This window comes from Micromys minutus, assembly GCF_963924665.1.
Source record: "Micromys minutus genome assembly, chromosome: 27".
NCBI classification, from domain to species: Eukaryota; Metazoa; Chordata; class Mammalia; order Rodentia; family Muridae; genus Micromys; species Micromys minutus.
Window position 1 is genome coordinate 30194785 of NC_137962.1, and position 18086 is coordinate 30212870.

At 46.9% G+C, this 18086-nt stretch overlaps 2 protein-coding genes across 2 annotated transcripts; both read right to left on the reverse strand.

Annotated features, from left to right (window-relative positions):
* Positions 1–284: 284 nt before the first annotated feature.
* On the reverse strand, positions 285–2722 carry MIOX (myo-inositol oxygenase). Its single transcript, XM_080939924.1, has 10 exons — positions 2634–2722; positions 2131–2211; positions 1830–1910; positions 1527–1689; positions 1291–1358; positions 1073–1182; positions 910–977; positions 762–811; positions 564–676; positions 285–466 (listed from the first exon to the last, which is right to left on the reverse strand). Exons 1-10 carry the CDS (start codon positions 2646–2648, stop codon positions 358–360), a joined length of 858 nt encoding a protein of 285 aa, XP_080796050.1. The 5' UTR covers positions 2649–2722; the 3' UTR covers positions 285–357.
* Positions 2723–11037: 8315 nt separating this feature from the next.
* On the reverse strand, positions 11038–12050 carry ADM2 (adrenomedullin 2; the record flags this gene model as incomplete). Its single annotated transcript, XM_080939233.1, has 2 exons — positions 11038–11368; positions 11938–12050. 2 exons carry the CDS (start codon positions 12048–12050, stop codon positions 11038–11040), a joined length of 444 nt encoding a protein of 147 aa, XP_080795359.1.
* Between the last annotated feature and the right edge of the window lie 6036 nt (positions 12051–18086).

The window sequence follows — 18086 nt, forward strand, 5'->3', positions numbered from 1 at the left end:
TTTTCTGTTGAAGGAAGATAAGTCTAGAAAACTTAATGACTATTTCTAGAATGGGCCTGGGGGTTGGGGGAGGGCACTCAAATGTGGAACCAGGAGGATAAGCAGCATGTTCATGTTACTTCATCCCTGTGCTGGAGCCACCCCTGCTACCACAACATGTCTGGGCCCCAGTGATGAGTCAGGTTTGTAATCTCTTTTATTCTTTATTGATACCCAGCAAAAGTGACCTCAACTGTGAGGGTGGGGGCTGTGGCCAGGTATATGGGGCCCTGAGCAAGGCTGGAGTGGGCTATTATTTTTCCTGAAGATGTCCGGCCTAGGTGCTGATTCAGCAGTGAGAGGGTATTTGGAAACCATTCACCAGCTCAGGACGCCCGGGCAGTACTTGTCAATCAGCCCCTGATAGTAGGGCCGCAGGCTCTTCACATCCGGTAGGTCAGGGCACTTGGTGTAGAGGTCAAACTTGCTGCAGATGAGGGGGGAAACAATGAGCACCAGGAAAGCTCCTTCTTCATCCTCAAGCTCCCCTCACGGCCCACCGCACCCCTTGAAGAACTACCCACTTGAACTCTTGGACCCATGGCAGCATATCCAGGTCTTGCTGGCTGCACAACTGCTGGTAATCGCCGCTGGTGTGCCACGGATAGAAGGAATGGAATCGGACTATGTAGAAGGCCTGGGGAAGCCACAAGCAGCATGCTCAGCTCTGCTAGACTAGCTAGACTGGACGAGGCTCCTGATCGGCCCCTCCCTCCACCTACCTCTGAAGGCAGGGAGAACTTGTTGAACTTCATCATCTGGTATAGGTACTCTACGGGAGAGGAGGGGTCCTTATAGCCAGGTGCCCAAACGGGCAGCCCTCGCCACTGTCCCTGCACCGTCCCCTTGCCTGTCTCTAGCTGTCCTCACCATCATGGCCCCAGGACATAAGGACATTCTCAAGTCCACAGTGGGGCTGGTACATGCCAAGTTCCGTGCTGCAATGATCAAGAGATGAGCCTGGGAGGAACTGAAGGGTAGAGGGGAAAGACCAGCTGCTATTGAGGGAAAGTGAGGTACTATTTCAATGTACCTGTACCGAGGGTCCTGCAGGTCAGGATTGTCCTTGAAAGTAGAGTCACAGAACACCACAGATGCCTGGGGACGGCAGCCTACAGGGAAAGTGTCTCCAACAACAGCCCACTAGGAAAGGACAGGCAGCTGGGGGTGAGGGGTAAACCGGTTTCCTCCCCACATATTGCTTCAGGCCCAGTGCTGAAGCTGCCCGACTCCCCAACATCTGGCCTTTACCTGAGGCTCCCCCCACAGAGCCAGGATTTTCCCCAGATCATGCAAAAGTCCAACCAGGTGGAACCAGTCTGTGGAGAAAGACAAATGACCTAGAAGCTGCAGGGATAAATGTAGGCAGAGCAGGCTCTGTGCTGAAAGCCAGGAGCCCAGGGGTCTGCTTCCCTCAAGGTGGGGCCTCTTTGGTCTCCTCCTAAGGAGATGGTAGCACCTCCCCCACTACAGCTGGAGGGGCTCACCCTTGTCTGGGTGGGCTTTCCGGATACCCTCTGCGGTCTGGAACGCATGAAAGGAGTTGGGGAAGTCTACGTCCGGGTCAGATTCATCCACCAGGTTATCCAGCATGTCTACAGCCTCCATGACTGTCATCTTCTTGTAAGAGAAGCTTCCAAACTGGATGTGCTGGAGAGAAGGGAGAAGTCAAGCATTCTTCATGTCCCACAGAGAGGGCTACAGAGCAGGATCATTCTGTGGGTACACTGGGCCAAAAGGCAAGGAGGCGCCCACCCTTAGAGTAGGCATTGGGAACAGAAAACGTTTACCTTCCTTCGAACGAAGTCCACCGTCTGGTGGGTGTGCATGAGCCTGTAGGTGGTAAAGACGCGATCCAGCAGCGGGCCTGACTAAAAACCAGACAGTCAGCATAGGCTACGTTCCACACTGGTCTAGCACACTAGAGGCCGTAGCCTCCCTGGCTGCACATGCCCCACAGGAATGAAGAGGAATGGGACTTCCAAAAAAGCCCCCTTTGAACTGCGGGAAGAGGAAGGGCTGCTCTCCGCAGGGCTGGCCCAGAGACTTGAGAAGGCAGAGAAACTGAGGAGGAGCCCGGGAGTCACTCACAGTGTAGTTTCGGAAGACGTCCTTGCTTTGGGCCATCTCTGGGTCCACATCAGGTCGATAGACCAGGGAAGGGTCTGGGCCCTGGTTAAATAGGAGTTTGACCCGTTTCACCACCGGCCAGGTCCACAGGAAGTGAGGAAATTTACATCCCCGTGGCACTAAATACTAAAACTCCTTCTCTCATGCGCGTGTCAGATTAACTGTGCACCAGCCTGCTGATGCCTACTTCCAACGTGAGAGATTAATTAAGAGTCAGCAGCCCCCACCTGCTTGATCTCCTTGCAGATAGAAGGTAATTTTAGGAGGAGGGGGGAGGGGCTTCAAACCTCTATCTGGGCTGGACAGCAACAGGAAGGAATTAGTTAGCTCTATGACCTTGAGGATAGGGGTTAGCAGGAACCAGATAAAAGTGGTAGGTCTTTTATGGCTCTTCCATTGAGGACAGTTAAGCCCTTGGCAAGGGGATGGTGGAGCCATTCCTGTTCAGATCATAAGGTACTCACCATGTCGACCTTCATCCTGAGGGGGAGCAGTAATCAGATGACAGAGCTTGCTGGAAGGTGAAGTCGTAGGCCAAGGAGCTCTCTTTATATGCTCAGAGGTTATATAACTGACCAGACAATGCCAATCTCCTTGGCCTTTACACTTAGTAATAAGTGACCATGTACTTTCCTCTTGGCCTCAGCAAGTTAATATATCAGTACAGAAGCAAAACCCATTAGCCCAGCCCCCTTTGCTTAATATCCACCTCTTCTGTCCCTCACATAAACTGGACCACTTTGTAGTCAGACCTCTGACTCCATCTTGTTGGGTACAGAGAGGTCCTTGTGCTCACAGAGAAGCACTAGAGAACCAGGGGTGTTAACCACATAAGGGTGTCTCCCCAATGGAGAAGATCTGTATTCCATCCAGAAAGTCTCTATAGCAAAAGGTAGGTGAGGTCTGCGTCCACAGATGGCAAAAAGTTCACGAGGTCCTTAATGAGAGCCATTCTCAAGTTTTCCTTTTTGTCTCCTCTCAAATCACCGCCTGTACTGATACTCACAGGGTCTCCCTCAATTGGCTTCATAAATGCCAATAAATACAAGATACAAAAACAAATAAAATAAATTAAGGGATAGGAAAACTTGCTCCTCTCGCTGAAAAAGAGCCTCAACCTTAATGGAAAATAAAACTAAATATGGACTCTTCTCAGTTTTTGAGACAAAGCATTTTGTACAATTATTAAAATACTTAAGAACCAAAGGAACAGGGGCTGGAGAGATGGATCAGTGGTTAGAGCACTGACTGTTCTTCCAGAGGTCCTGAGTTCAAATCCCAGCGACCACATGGTGGCTCACAACCATCTGTAATGAGATCTGATGCCCTTTTCTGGTGTGTCTGAAGACAGCTACAGCGTACTCATACATAAAACAAATAAGTAATTCCTTAAATAAGAAAAAAGAAAGAAAAGGGAGATAATAAAGTCTCTGTCAATTATTTTTAAAAGACAAAGTTGGTTCTTTTTGTTCCTCCCTTATATGGGGAATAACTTAATATTAAACATTCCTTCATGGGAAATTTCCCTCCCAACTGCAGGAATAACTTAGTATCAATGGCTCCTTCCTGAGGGGAAAAAAAAAATCAAAACAAACCAGACTTCCAGTATTGAAACAGTGGTAACCAGGGTATAACTCACTGAGCCAACAATGCTTCAGTTCTGTGGAGAGCATTTTTGTCTCCTCTGAACAGTTGATGGCGGAGTAATATTAATATTATCCCAGGACATCTTGGGGCTGGCCGAGGCAGCAATCTGGCTTCTGTGCTACGACCTGTAAGGGCTATTATCAAGCACATCCCCATCTGTAGTTCGGGGTAGGGCTCTCAAGAATGAGGCTATAAGGAAGTACATCTACCTCTGAAGTTCAGGGCAGGGTTTTTAAGAATGTGGCGTAGGGAAGTACATTCGTATTTGTAGCTCTAGGTAGTATCCTTAGAAATGCAGCTCAGGGTAGGGTGGATTTCAGAATGTAGGTACAGCAGTATCCATTGTTGTCTCTTACCTTTTTCACCTGACCTCTAGTATGAAGTTTACAGGATCTTTGGTTGTTATCTCGCTTGATCCTTGTCTCAGAACCACTGTTACCTTTTTACATGTAATTAAAATGATTTAAAAAGAGGAGAATTAAACCAAGCTTTGCTTCGGCCATGAGGCTTAGGCCTCAAGTCGGGCAGAACTCATGCTGCAACTTTAACTACCTTGTCTTTCTTCTTTCAGTCCTCCCTCCGGCTCTGGGGGATCCATGTTGTTTGCCAGAGCTGGTCTCGGACAAAGTTCCCAGAGGTATTAGTCATTCATTACTTAGAGGATGTTCCCTCTGATCATCCAATAAATTATTTAAATGAGTACTTAAATTTCATAGTAAACTAAAAGAGCTATATTTTGAACTATACCATTGGATACACTCTTGTTTATAGATACTGAGGATTTGCCTCTGCCCTGTAAGTTGCTTTCTGGCAACTCTTGGTTTAATTCTATAAAGATGTAACACCCAAAACAGAGCAGGTTATTAGCTTATTAACTAATGTAGCTGCTAAGGCAGTTGCTCATAGAAATAATCTCTTATTAATAAAGAGCCTACAAAAATTATTTTCCCACTAAGCAAAATGCAGATAAATTATTTGTTCCATACTGTAATTAGTTGGTCACATTAACATGTTACTTGGGATTTATAGCTAATTATCCAAAGTTATTTTCTTTTTTAAGAATTTTTGGAAATACCCCATGGGTATTGCCTCAAATTACATCTAAGAATTTTATGGAGATTGCTTTTTTTTAAAGATGTATTTATTTATTTTATGTATGTGAGTACACTTCAGATACACCAGAAGAAGGCATCAGATCTCATTACAGATGGTTGTGAGCCACCATGTGGTTGCTGGGAATTGAACTCAGGACCTCTGGAAGAGCAGTCAGTGCGCTTAACCACTGAGCCATTTCCCCAGCCCTGGAGATTATTTTTAATGCTTTCATAGATGGCTCTTCAAAAGGACAAGGAGATTGTTTTATATACAAGTTTCACATGCTCCACGTCTTACTCAGGGTTCTCTAGAGTCACAGAATGGAATATCACTCTCTCTCTCTCTTTCTTCTCTCCCTCTCTCTCTCTCTCTCTCTCTCTCTCTCTCTCTCTCTTTCTCTCTCTTTCTCTCTCTCTCCCTCTCTCTCTTATATATATATATATATATATATATATATATATATATATATATATATATATATATATATATATATATGCAGAGGACCTAGCACAGACCCCTACAGACTCCCTAATCCAGAGTTGATTCTGTGGGTTGTGTTCTGTGGTGTCCCTAACCTATCTAATTCATCCAACCCTTCTCCCCCTCCCACAACCATCCCATCCCCTACCCACTTCTCTGTAGAACTCCCCAAGCTCCACCTAATATTCGACCAAGGATGATTCTCTCCTTTTTCACTGATTGTCCTGAATTTTAAACATAGCAACGTTTTCTGCCCCTTTGAGACAGGTTTTCCCTGTATAACAGAGCCCTGGCTGTCTTGGAACTCTGTAGACCATTCTAGCCTCAAATTCACAAGACCTACCCCTGCTGGGATGAATGGCTGTGCTACGGTCACCTGGCTGAAGATATCAAATCTTAAATTAAAAGCCTTAAAACTAAAATTGTACGTTAAAAGTTTAAATCTTTAAAAGTTAATGAACATTATAAACTGAATAAATTTTGTTTTTCTTTTCTTTTTCTTTTTTTTTTTCTTTTTATACTTTTATGCTTGCCCTTGATCTGATTAATGATCAAACCCTGGCAAGGGAAAAAGTTAAAGGGAGCTTGGAACAGCCTATCCTCTATTAAGGATAAATTTTATACACTATCTGAAACTTTTTTTTTTTTGGTTTGTTTGGTTGGATTTTTGTTGTTGTTGTTGTTGTTACTTGCTTGGTTTTGTTTTTTCGAGAGGGGAGGGTTGTTGTTTTTTGTTTTGTTGTTTTGTTTTTTTCCGAGACTGAGTTTCTTTGTGTAACAGAGCCATGGCTGTCCTGGAACTTGTTCTATAGACCAGCCTGGCCTCAATCTCACAAGACCTACGTGCCCCTGCCTCCCGAGCGCTGGAGTGAAAACATTGTTTGGATATCTGAAAATGTGACTGTCTGCATCTTAAACATTCTCTGCTGTCGGATATGTGGAGATCTGTGCTCTAAGTACACTACTGGCATACACAGTGCCTTTCTCCAAGACAGGGTTCTGGAAATTCCAGGGGAAAACCACTGGATTATATCTGAAACTTAACTGTCAAGTGGCTCTTTACAAATTTCCTTTCTAGAGCTCTCATCACAGTTAAATAGTCCTGCTTATGTTAGCAAATTATTTGAGACATTTTAATATTAGTCATGCTACTAAAAATCCCTTTCTGGCAGCTGGAGAGATGGCTTGGTTGTTAAGAGCACTTGACTGCTCTTCCAGAGGTCCTGAGTTCAAATCCCATCAGCCACATGGTGGCTCACAACCATCTATAATGGGATCCAATGCCCTCTTCTGACATGTCTAAATGCAGTATACTCACATACATAAAATAAATAAGTAAATCTTTTAAAAATATCATTTAATATCTACAGGATCAAGCTATTGATTATTAGGTATCCATCAGATACTTAATTGGCAAGTTAAAAAATAGATAGAGGGTATTTACACCCACCTAAATTCTCACATACTATTTAGCTACACTAACTTTAATTTTTTGTTTGTTTTTCTTTAAAAAAAATAAGATTTATTTTAGACACATCAGAAGAGGGTATTAGATCCCATTCAGGTGGTTGTCAGTCATGTCATTGCTGGGAATTGAACTCAGGACCTCTGGAAGAACAGACTGTGCTCTCAACTACTGAGCCATCTCTCTAGCCTTTGTTTCTGTTTTTCAAGACGGTTTCTCTGTATAGTCCTGGCTGGTCTTGAACTCAGAGGTTCACTTGCGTCTGTCTCCTGAGTGCTAGGATTAAAGGTACATGCCACTACCACCTGGTCCTAACTTAAAATTTTAAACCTTTTATTTTTATTTTATTTATGTGAGTGTTCTATCTACATGTACACCTGTGTGTCTGAAGAAGGCATGAGACCTCCTTTTAGATGGTTCTGAGCCACCATGTGGTTGCTGGGAATTGAACTCAGGACCTCTGGAAGAGCAGTCAGTGCTCTTAACTGCTGAGCCATCTCTCCAGCCCTTATTTATTTATTTACTTTAAATTTAAAGGGATAATGCTCTTTCTGCTACCCAAAAGCATTTGCTCTAAAGGAAACATAACATGGAGTAAATGCTAAAGCAAACGAAAAGAACCAGCTGCTCTAACCCCAAGGTGAGGCTATAGTCATCTTATCAGAAAATGAACAAAGTCTCTGATGGCTTCTAATCTGATGGACCAGCCCAGGACATCCGGAGACCATCAGACAAATGAAATATCTGCAGGCAGATAACAAATCCATCAGGAGGACATGTCCCAAGGGGGAGCACGAACTGATAACTTGGGAGAGACATCAGGACTTTAGCTCATCAAGCTGAGACTTGGGAAAAACAACCCCAAAATGATGCCATTACGTTTAATGACCATGTGGCATGGCGATTCTTCCCAAGGCAGGATTCAAATGTCTTTTGTCAGGGGAGATAAAAGACACAGCTGTTCTAGGAGACAGTATGATATTGTTTTGGCATGCTGAGCATTGTTATGACGCTTTGTATGGAATAGGCTGTATCACATCTAATATTTGCTCACAGCAAAATATTAGCAGCAATGAATCAAGAGATGGGAAACTTTCCCCTTTCCTTGGTTCTCGGTTAGCTAACCTTATACTAACCTCTTATGCTCAGATATATTAGACTAACTAAAAAGGCAACACATTCAAACTTGGCCTCTATTAGAGTCACTTTTTTTTTTTTTTGTTTTTGTTTTTGTTTGTTTTTTTTTCTTCTTCTTCTTCTTTCTTTAAAAATCTAGAAGGGAGGAGATGTTAAGGGAACAGAGAGGTCCTTATGCTCGCAGAGGACCACTAAGACAACTAGGGATGTTGACTGGAGAGAGAACATCTTGTGTGTTGTATGGCTGCATCATTTGCCAATTTACTCAGAGAGCCACCTGCCTCTGCTTCCGAGTGCTGGAGTTAAAGGCATGTGGCACCACTGCCCTTCTTTGCCTTCACTGGATTCTTGCTGGAGGCAGGTAGGTGGCTGGATAAATCATGGGTGGAAGAGAGGTCTCTTCACAAGTTGACTTAGGGATTTTGTTTTGCAGTGGTTAGTAATAAGCAAAGGCCTCCTAGAATCAAGGTGAGTATTCTACCATTCCTTCAGGGCAGCCTGTCTGAGGTCTGGACAAGAAGGGTGGTGGGCTTGTATGATGATGAAGATTCAGCAGGGACCAAGCAGACAAAAACCACCTGCCTGGGCAGAGACATGCTTGCAGCAGGGAAGCGGTACCATGAGGGTGAGAGGCCTAGGTTAGAAGCCAACTGAGTTGATCCAACATTGAATGGGTTCCCTAAGCAGCAGTGCAGAGCCACCAGCAGCCCTTTTACCACTTAAAGGTAAACTGCAGCCACCCTTTTCTTATCCATCTTTTTGATATGTTTCCCTGTCTCTTCCTGGTTAAAAGTCACCCCCAGGAGGACAGGGCTGAACTCTCCAGTGTGTCCTGTGTGCTGTATGCCAGGATGAGGGTGAGGGGTTCTTGGAGAAGGCTAGAGTCATGACCTTCAAAGCCACCAAGGGTGAGCACCTGTATCTGAATAGGTTCTTGAGGAGAGTACAACTTTTAAGTGTGAAAACAGCTAGAAAGTGGCCTAGGGGGCAGGCTGGGGAGGGCTGCACTACCACTGAACCTCTCTGCGTGGGGGCATCAAGAGGCAGCCAAGTGTAGCCAAGCGCAGTGTGGGGCTGGCATCAGACCAGATACAAGGGTCATAACTGGCAACCTCCTGACACTGCACAAGAGGCCAGTAGCCCTCCCCCTTCAAAGCGAAACTCAGAGGCTCAGGGACCTTGACCGCTCATGAGATTCTAGAGAGATCCATGCTCAACAGACCCAGGGGTCCAGGCTAGGAGGATGCAGGGTATCCATGAAAAGAGATATGGAGGCAACAAAAGGTGCTCCTAAAAGAGAAGATGTCTTGTGCTGAAGAACAGACCATCCAGGCCCAAGAGAGGTGCAAGGTTGGACCTTGCCCGGGATCCAGAGTAGCTAAAAGGATTCTGGGAAATCTGGGTCTTGGAGACTCAGTTTGTCTGTCCTCAGTTTGCTCTTGACTCCTTACCTTTAAGTCTAGGATCTAGAGGTTCCTCAGTTATCACCTCCCATTCCAGTCTCTGTTCTGGTCTCTCTGTACATGAAGGTTCCTAGTCTAGCAATGCAGGGAGTGAGCTAAACTGTGCCCACGGTGAGTTTCCCGAATCATACAAACCTAGTAAGCACAGGGATGGAGGCCCAGAGGGGTACTTTCAGGATGCTCCTAAGTGGGGACCATCTCTGGTCACTGAAAGGTAGGCCTGGCTCTGAGCATGAAGATTGTAACCACTGGGGCATACCGCTGACCTCAGTGAGGCCACCTATAGATCTGGAGTAATGAGGTACTTCCAGGTGACGCTGGAAGGCACATGCAGGTGCCCTGAGTACTTGCCGAGGATCGACATCTATCTCAGAACCCTGGGTTCTGACAGGACAGTTGCAAGGTCTGATCGAAATAACATATGCAAAGACCTTGTACCAAGAAACTATGTCCAGGCTGTGATCGGTGCTGTCCCCCCTCCCCCAGCCACTCTCCCGACTTGGCTTTTTTTTTTTTTTTTTTTTTTTTTAAACAGAGTCTTTGTAGCAAAGGCTGCTCTCGAACTTGTGATTCTGGATGGTTTGGTTCTCCCCTTGATTGTCATCTGTGGTCCATCTCCCCCTTCTTCAAGTCTTAGCTGGGAACAAAGGAATAAACCTGTCAGCCGCTACAGCTCGGGGCTGGATGCCCTGCTGGGTTGGGGGATGGGCAGGTCACAGAGACAACCTTGTTTAAATAGGTTTGGGTTTGTTTGTTTTTCCCTGCTTTTGGAGAGGTCTCGGTGTTGACTGGGTTTTTGAGATAGGATCTTGCGATCTTCCCTAAGCTGGTAATGAACTTCTCCTCTTCCTGCCTCCGCCTCCTGAGTGCAGAGGTGGTACCACCATCTCTTGCTCAGGGGTAGGTTATACTCAACCTTTTAGAGATGGGCCACTTTGTCTTATCCCCTGCCTTGGTCTCAGGGTAAGAAGGAAGGGTTGTTTCTGCTGTACTTTATCCCAGCATGTCCCAGAAGTCTCCATCCCCACTTTGGCTTGGGCTCCAGGTTGTTAACAGCCACTGAAGATCTCTGACTGACCCCACCATCTAGCCCTTCTCTCTGTCCCTTCTGTCTCAGGTCCCAAAAGGAAAAAGCAGTCCTTCCAGATCAGGTACGGGGTAAATGGCAACAGAGAGTGGCTCACAGCCTTCAACCACAGCCAGACTTTAATTCCCAGTGGGGTCGGGGTGGGGCGGGGGTCACAGGGGCCACTCCAGTCTTTCTCCTGATTGCTCATAGGCGGGGGCTCATAGACTCTAGCTTTTGCTTATTCCTTTCGGCACACACCTCCTCACGTTCTTTGCGGTGTGTGATACTGAGAACACTTTTTCCGACCACCTGTACCCCGAGTATCCACAGTTCTGAGATGCACAGGCCCCGTCAGTGCCGAATCTAACAGCCTAGATCCACATAGCCTCATAGGTTTATGGTATCCGAAGCCATGAGGAATTGCTGCAAGCAGGAGCTCCAAAGAACTGGGCCAGGGTGTGGAGCTCTGGGATCAGAGTGCAGCACTCCAGGTGGAATACCTGGGACCCACCTCAGCCGTAACTGTGGGGGCTGCTGGGATCCACCGGAGCTGAGTCCCGCCGGCCAGCTGGCCCGACAAGCTGCCACAGTCGGTGGCTTAGATTCTGGACTTGGCATGTTCCCAGTACACAGCCAACCCGAAGGAGCTGGGCATGGGGTCTTCGGGATCCCATGCGACGCTGGGGACCCGGCTGTCGTGAGCCACCACCCTGAGGTAGATGAATCATAGCAAGGGCTGGGCTGCCCCTTCCTAGTGGCTGGGAAGCATGCCGAGGCTTCCAGACTACAGGCCGAAGTGAGGGGTGTCCAGGCTGCAGGCCACTGGGAGGAATCTTGGCATCTCTGCAGAAGGGGAGAGAAAGATGTAATAAACTCAGAGGCCAAGTATAGCCTTCCAAAAACCTTTAAACCGACCTACTTCTCTTCTACACAGTCTGAGGGCACTGGCAGGGGAAGCCCGTAGCTTCCCTAAAAGCCTGGCCTAGGACCAGGGGAAGCCCAAAGAACTTGGTCTCCAACCTGAAGGCTGGGGGCTGGGGGGGTATCATCCTGGGCTTACTGGCAGCCTGGCCATCTCAGTAACCCAAGGCACATGTAGCATTAACAGCACCATTCTCTGGGCAAAGATTCCCCAAGAAAGAGCCCTGCCCCCACTCCCTCTCCTCGGGGTTCTTCCCTTATGTGGTCAGAGGCCAGCAAGCTTGAGAACCTCTAGCCTCCCTTCCTCCTGCAGACCTTTATGTTTAAGGTCCATTGTATCAGTGGGGGTGGGAGGAATAAGTACCCCAAGTAGAAAGAGGCAGAGGAAGAAAAAGTCTTTCCGCCTTGTTCAGGCAACAGTAAAGGTGTGGGGGGTGGCCCTTAATCTGGGAGAGGAGCTCTAGAAAAGTTAGGTCCTCGTGAGTACTCACCTGGGTCTGGAGAGCCTGAGTCCCTTACCCAGGCTGCCAGACAGCGTGCCCGGGAGCAGGTAGAGGAGGCTGATGCAACCGAGGGTTACCGTGACCATCAGCAACTGGGCCATGGCGGGCTGGGCTGTGGAAGAAGAATGTAATGAAGCCAGCAAATGGGGTGGAGGAGGGCAACTCTGGCCTGGAGCCAACCCTCTTTGCCCACTTCTGGAGCCCCTTCTCTGCCCGAGGGTTCGGAATGTGGGAAGATGGGTTGGTACCTGCGTCTCTTGTCTGTCGGGGCACGGGTCTCAGGATCTGGAGACAGCTGGCAAGGTTGGGATCTGCTGGCAGTTCCCAGGGCACGCAGCGGAACTTGTGGGTCAGGTCGTGGTCTCCTAGAAGAGATAGCCTTCTGGGGTTCCGCGGAAAACCAGTTTGGGAAGCACTTCCAGCACTAAGTAGTCTTTGGAGCTGAAGGCGGGGCCCAGGCGCTGATGGGGCGGGGCGTCCTACACCCGGGTGGGCTGCGGTAGCTACGCTCTCCTAATAGCTACTCCTGCCCAGCAGGAAGCAGTAGAGCCACAGGGGGTCACTTCAAAGGGCCCAACTCTGCGCAGAAGTGCTCAACAGCTGACCAGAAACCCTGTGGGGCTACTACCCTCACTCCTGGTACCTTCTGGTGCGCGACAAAGTCTAGTAGAGCCCAATGGTCGACCAGGCAGGTAAGTGCTAGGGTAGGGAGTTGTGCTCTGGCACCAAGGGCATCCACCTGTGGTTGCCCAGCATCCCCAGAGGATAATGGCAGATTCCCGCGGTCTGCCTGCTTGCTTCCCAGACAGGCGGTTCCTCATTACCAGATACTGTAATACAAAGTACGAAGAGAGGCCCCCCCCACCACAGCAATATTCTGGGTGACAGACTCGCTGCTCTTTTCTTTTTTTTTTTTTTTTAAGATTTATTTATTTATTTTATAAATGTACAGTACACTGTAGCTGTCTTCAGACACACCAGAAGAGGGCAACATCCCATTACAGATGGTTGTGAGCCACCATGTGGTTGCTGGGAATTGAACTCAGGACATCTGGAAAAGCAGGCAGTGCTCTTAACCACTGAGTCATCTCTCCAGTCCCTCGTTGCTCTTTTCTACACAGAGTATCCTCTGTATGAGTTACACTCGCGTACACAAGCAAGTAATGTGTGTGTGCACGCGTTCGTGTGCGTGCATGAGTGTGTGTTTGTGTGTTTGTGTGTGTGTAAGCATAAAGACGCTCTTATGGTTGGACATACTCGAGTCTGCAGATGTTCTGTGAATTGCTTTTTTTTTTTTTTTTAAATCAGCCTTATTCCGGAGTGAACCAAGCAAGCACATACCACTGAACTACATCCTCAGTTACCCCATTTGCCTCAGTTTTTGAAGTGGGGTCTCCCTAAGATGTAAAGGCCAGCCATGAATTCCCTCTGTTTCCAAAGGAGGAATTCACTTTGAAGTCTTCCTGTCTCTGCCTCTTGAATGGCTGGGATTGAGCCTGTACCATAACCCCAGCAATCAGCCTTTTATTTTTATTTTTTTAAATATAGCTTTTATTCTTAATGCTTCTATTTGTCTCCTTTTTTCTTATTTTTTAACTAATCTTCAGTGTATAAAATGGATTTTATTATGACATGTTCATAAACATTACTGTATTTTCATGCCTTCGGTCCTTCATTAATCTATATTTCAGCGATTTTTCAGATTTCCCACAACTAAAATCCCTACCGTTGGGAGCTCCACATATATGTGGTATATACCAAATTACTCTTCGCAATGCTTCCGTCACTCCACCATTTACCCATAATGGATTCTGTGCCCTTGGTTCCTCACATCTTTGTCAGCCAGATGGAACTATTTAAAACAAAACAAAACAAAACCCCAAAAACCTTATCAGAAACATTTTCTGACTGCAGGAACATCTCTGTAACCCTCTGTACTTTGTCTTCTATCTCACTCTGTCCCCGTGTGGGGCTTCCCCAGGTCTTGGTCACTCTGTCCCTCTTGTTTATCACACATGGGTGCTCAGTAAACATCACGTCATCCTGAAGATGTTGCTTTGCCCTCTGAGGAAAATAATAGCAGAGAATCGCCTATTTTCTTGTTCTTATCAGTTGTGGGAAGGGTGGTTTCGTCTGAGTTAGAGAAGAGCAGTATGATGAACGTGGTGGTGCATACTTGTAAACCAGCATCAGGAAACAGAGGCGGGATCTTTAATTTTGGGCTACACACCAAAACCCTGCCCTCCCTATACCCCCCTCCCGCCCTAAGAAAAAACCTAAGAAAAAAGAAACAAGCCAAGGCTGGGGAATGCACCTTTGTGGTGGAGTGCTTTTCTATGCCTTCAAGACCCTAGGTTGCATCTACAACTCCTCCAAGAATGGATAAAATAGGTGAACCTGGGGCTGAGGCAGGTGTTAGAGAGGTTAAAAGAAAGGGATTCCGAAGTAACAGACAGGTCAGGGAAACGAGGCAGGGAAGGGGAGGGACAAGAAGGTCGAAGATCTATGCACAGCCCTTCAGTTTGATGGTGCAGGGAGCTGTTGAGCACAGGAAGAGGCTACAGTGTGGACATGCCCTGGCTAAGTTGCCTTCTCTGGATAGAGGTGTCTGTTTAGGAGGCATCCAGTGCTGTGGGCCTAGGCTGGCATTGGGGTGGGCGGGGGAGGTTGGTTGGGGCGGAGGTCTGGAACAGCTCTGGGTTTTCCAGGGATGCTCTAAGAACTACTGTAAGCATCCTCTAAGAGAATGAAGAGCTGGTGCAGCTGAGTACAGAATCCGTGCACCAGCCCTAAAGGGACAGTGGGGAGAGGTGAGCAGAGGGTGCTGTGACAGCCCTGGGTCTTCAGCTGGGTATCCTTTCTCCAGCCTGCAGTGTGTCTTCACAAGGCTGCTGGCACTGCCATCCAAAATACAAACACCATCATGTCATTCATCCACCAATAAGCACAAACTACACTCAGAGGGCTGGAAAATGACTCGGTGGATCAAGGCACTCGCCACCAAGCCTAATAGTTTGAGTCTGGTCCCATAGAACCCACACAGTGGAGAGATCTGACTTCTTTTTTTAATGTATTATTTTTTTTACTTATTCACTTTACTTCCTGCTCACTGCACCCCCTGCCCACCGCCCACCCCCCACCCACAATCCTTCCTCCATCCCTCTCCACTTCTCCTCTGAATTGGTGAGGGCCCCCTGGGTATTCCCCCCCCCCCCCCACCACACTTCAAGTCTCTTTGAGTGGAGGCTAGGTGCTTCCTCTCCCACTGAGGCCAGAAAAAAACAGCCTAGCACATAGAACATATCCCACATAGGGACAGCAGATAGCCCCCAAACCCCAGAGAAGTGACTCTTAGAAGCTGTCCTCTGACCAATACACACATGCATGGAATGCAAAATTAAAAAAAAAATGTAGTAATACGATTTTTGGAAAATACCTCTTGCAATCAGAGAGACTGAGCTTTTGTTGGGTCTCACAACGAAGTTAATAATATAGCTTGAGATCACTCAAGACTTAACTTGGGGTGGGGGAAGACTTAACTTGCTGTCCTACTGGGAACTTATGTTATCCTACTGGGCACTCAGTCTTTTTTTTTTTTTTTTTCCTTATTTGAGTCAGGGTCTCACAGTGTAGGTCTGGCCTGGAACTCTCATAGATCTGCTTCCTAAGTGCTGGGATTAAAAGCCCTGTTTGAGTTTAACCTGCCTCTAAAGAACAATGTAACAAACCATCTCAGCTTTTACCAATTAAGCTATCACATAGCTTTAAAGTTATATTTCCTTCCACACCCCTGACCCAGAGGAATCCATGTGTTATGATCAATTGCAGTCAACAGCTAAAAACAACCTTATACAAGCTGGTAAATACCTGGCATAAATATTGCTAATATGTGGATATAGGTTGAAAGCATTTGTTGGCAGATTTTGTTTACAATTCTGGGCTAGTTGGGAGCAGTAACTGTAGCTTCTTAAAGAGTCCCTCCTTTCCCTACAGGATGCTTTCCCTGCTGGCCAGTAAAGACAGAGTGAAGCCTTGCGCTAGGGACAGATGGAAGACAGGAAGAGAAGCAGAGAATTCAAATTTGGGTTTACTTTTGGTCAGACTAGTTCAAGGGGGAAGTCTGTGCTTTCGTTCCTTAATGCATTTAAAAAAGAAAAGGAGCCTGAATTCTGCCTTTATCAATGTTCGAGTTTCGGCCTGTCTATCTAGTCTGCTCCCTCAAACCCTGGTCCCAGTCACCTAAATATTACATCATCTGACACTTGTTTGATACAACTGCCCATGTGGCCTCCCAGGGAAACCTAGCACCTTTTAAAGTTTACCTTTAGTTGCAGAAGCTGCCTTTGGGAGTAATGTGCAGGCTGGGGGTCCCAGCACCACTGACTAGTGAAGGGGCTGGAGGGTGAGGAGCAGACAAGAGTTTTCTGGGGGAGTCTGCCCTGGGGTCAAAGGGCTGTTTGCTGTTGGTCACACTGGAGAAGACTTTCTAGTAGTGGCCCTCAACCTTCCCAATGCTGTGACCCTTTACTACAGTTCCTCAGGTTATGGAGACCCCCAACCATAAAATGATTTTCATTGCTACTTCCTAACTGCCATTTTGTTTCTGTTATGAATCATCATGTAAGTGCCCATGTTTTCCTGATGGTCTTAGGTGATCCATGTGAAAGGGTTGTTCAACTCACCCAAAGGGGTCTTGGTGCACTGCTTTGATTTTCCTGGGGGCAACTTCACCAAGAGATGTTGTTTTAAGGTATAAATCTGAGGTTTGATCCTGACATCAAGGGATTTGAAAGTGAAAGGCTGGGTGCAGTGGGGGGAAGTGATACGGAGCTGTGGGAAGTGAGTAGGTGGGTAGGAGAGGCAGGTGCAAGGGGACAGGCACTTGGAGACATGCATATGCGTAGTGGTGGAATGGAAGAGTATCTTCTTGGAGGAGGGCCTAAACTGGTTGAGGAAAGGAACATCTGAGGAGACTACAGGTCCTTAAGGAGAAGAGGCCGCCAGCAGGTGACCTGGGAAATACAGTGGTTAGAGTACTCAGTTTAGAGGCAAGACACTTGAGGATAGTTGGAAAGGACTCCTGCTGGGATCGGAGTTCTGTTAGGTAAGAACATTGGACCCCAGTGGTCATGGGAGGAATGGGGTACAGGATCCTTATGGTTTCTAGGAGAGGCAACTTCAGGGTTCAGGCACCAAGTTAAACTTGCCTACCACCATTGCTTCCTTAGTGGTGCAGAGAGGAGTTTTAGTTGATTGACAGAAAAGCCAACTCAATCAAGTTCAAACACAGGCTTTAAGCAGGAAGGCAGATTTCACGGCCCACCAGGCAATGGCAAAGGAGAGTTAGGGTTATGTCTCCATACATAGAGTGTTCCTGAGAGAGTTTTTCCCTCTTTCCCCCTCATTTATTTATTTTATTTTATGTTAGTCATTCAAGACAGGGCTTCTTGGCTGGTCTGGAACTAGCTTTGTAGACCAGGCTGGCTTCGAACTCCACCTGTCTCTGACTCCTAAGTGTTTAAATCAAAGGCATGTGCTGCTGTTGCTACCACCACAACCACCAACCTCATCCCCCCTTTTTAAAAAAAAGACATTTTCATTTTATGTGTATGAGTTTTCCCTGCTTGTATGTCCCTGTGCCACATACAAGCAGTGTCCCGGGAAACCAGAAGAGGATGACAGTTTCCCTGGAACCAGAATTGCAGATGAGGGTGCTGCAAATCCAACCCAGGTTCTCCGAGAAAGAACAAGTGCCCATAACCGCTAAACTATCTTCAGAAATGTCCTCGCACCTCCTATTTTCTGGACACACAGTTTCCCGATGAAATTTAGGGGACTGGACAGGAATTCGTGTTCCATCTGCTTCAGCCTCTTGAGTGCTGAGATTATTTATACACGTACACCACCGACTGGACTTGTGTCTCAGTCTTGAGTTTGGTTTTTCATTCATTCTGCAGATTCTGTAGGCGGAGGGAACAAGATCTAGTAGGTATCTTGTCTTTCAGTTCTCACAGAAGCTAAACTCATCTATAAATAAGCCTAGTTCTCCCTCTTTAATCTCCCTGGTCAAGGACCTTGCCTCTCCTACAGTGTCCATTTCTGTGTCACTGCAAGAGGCCTGGCCAACCCGCTGACCT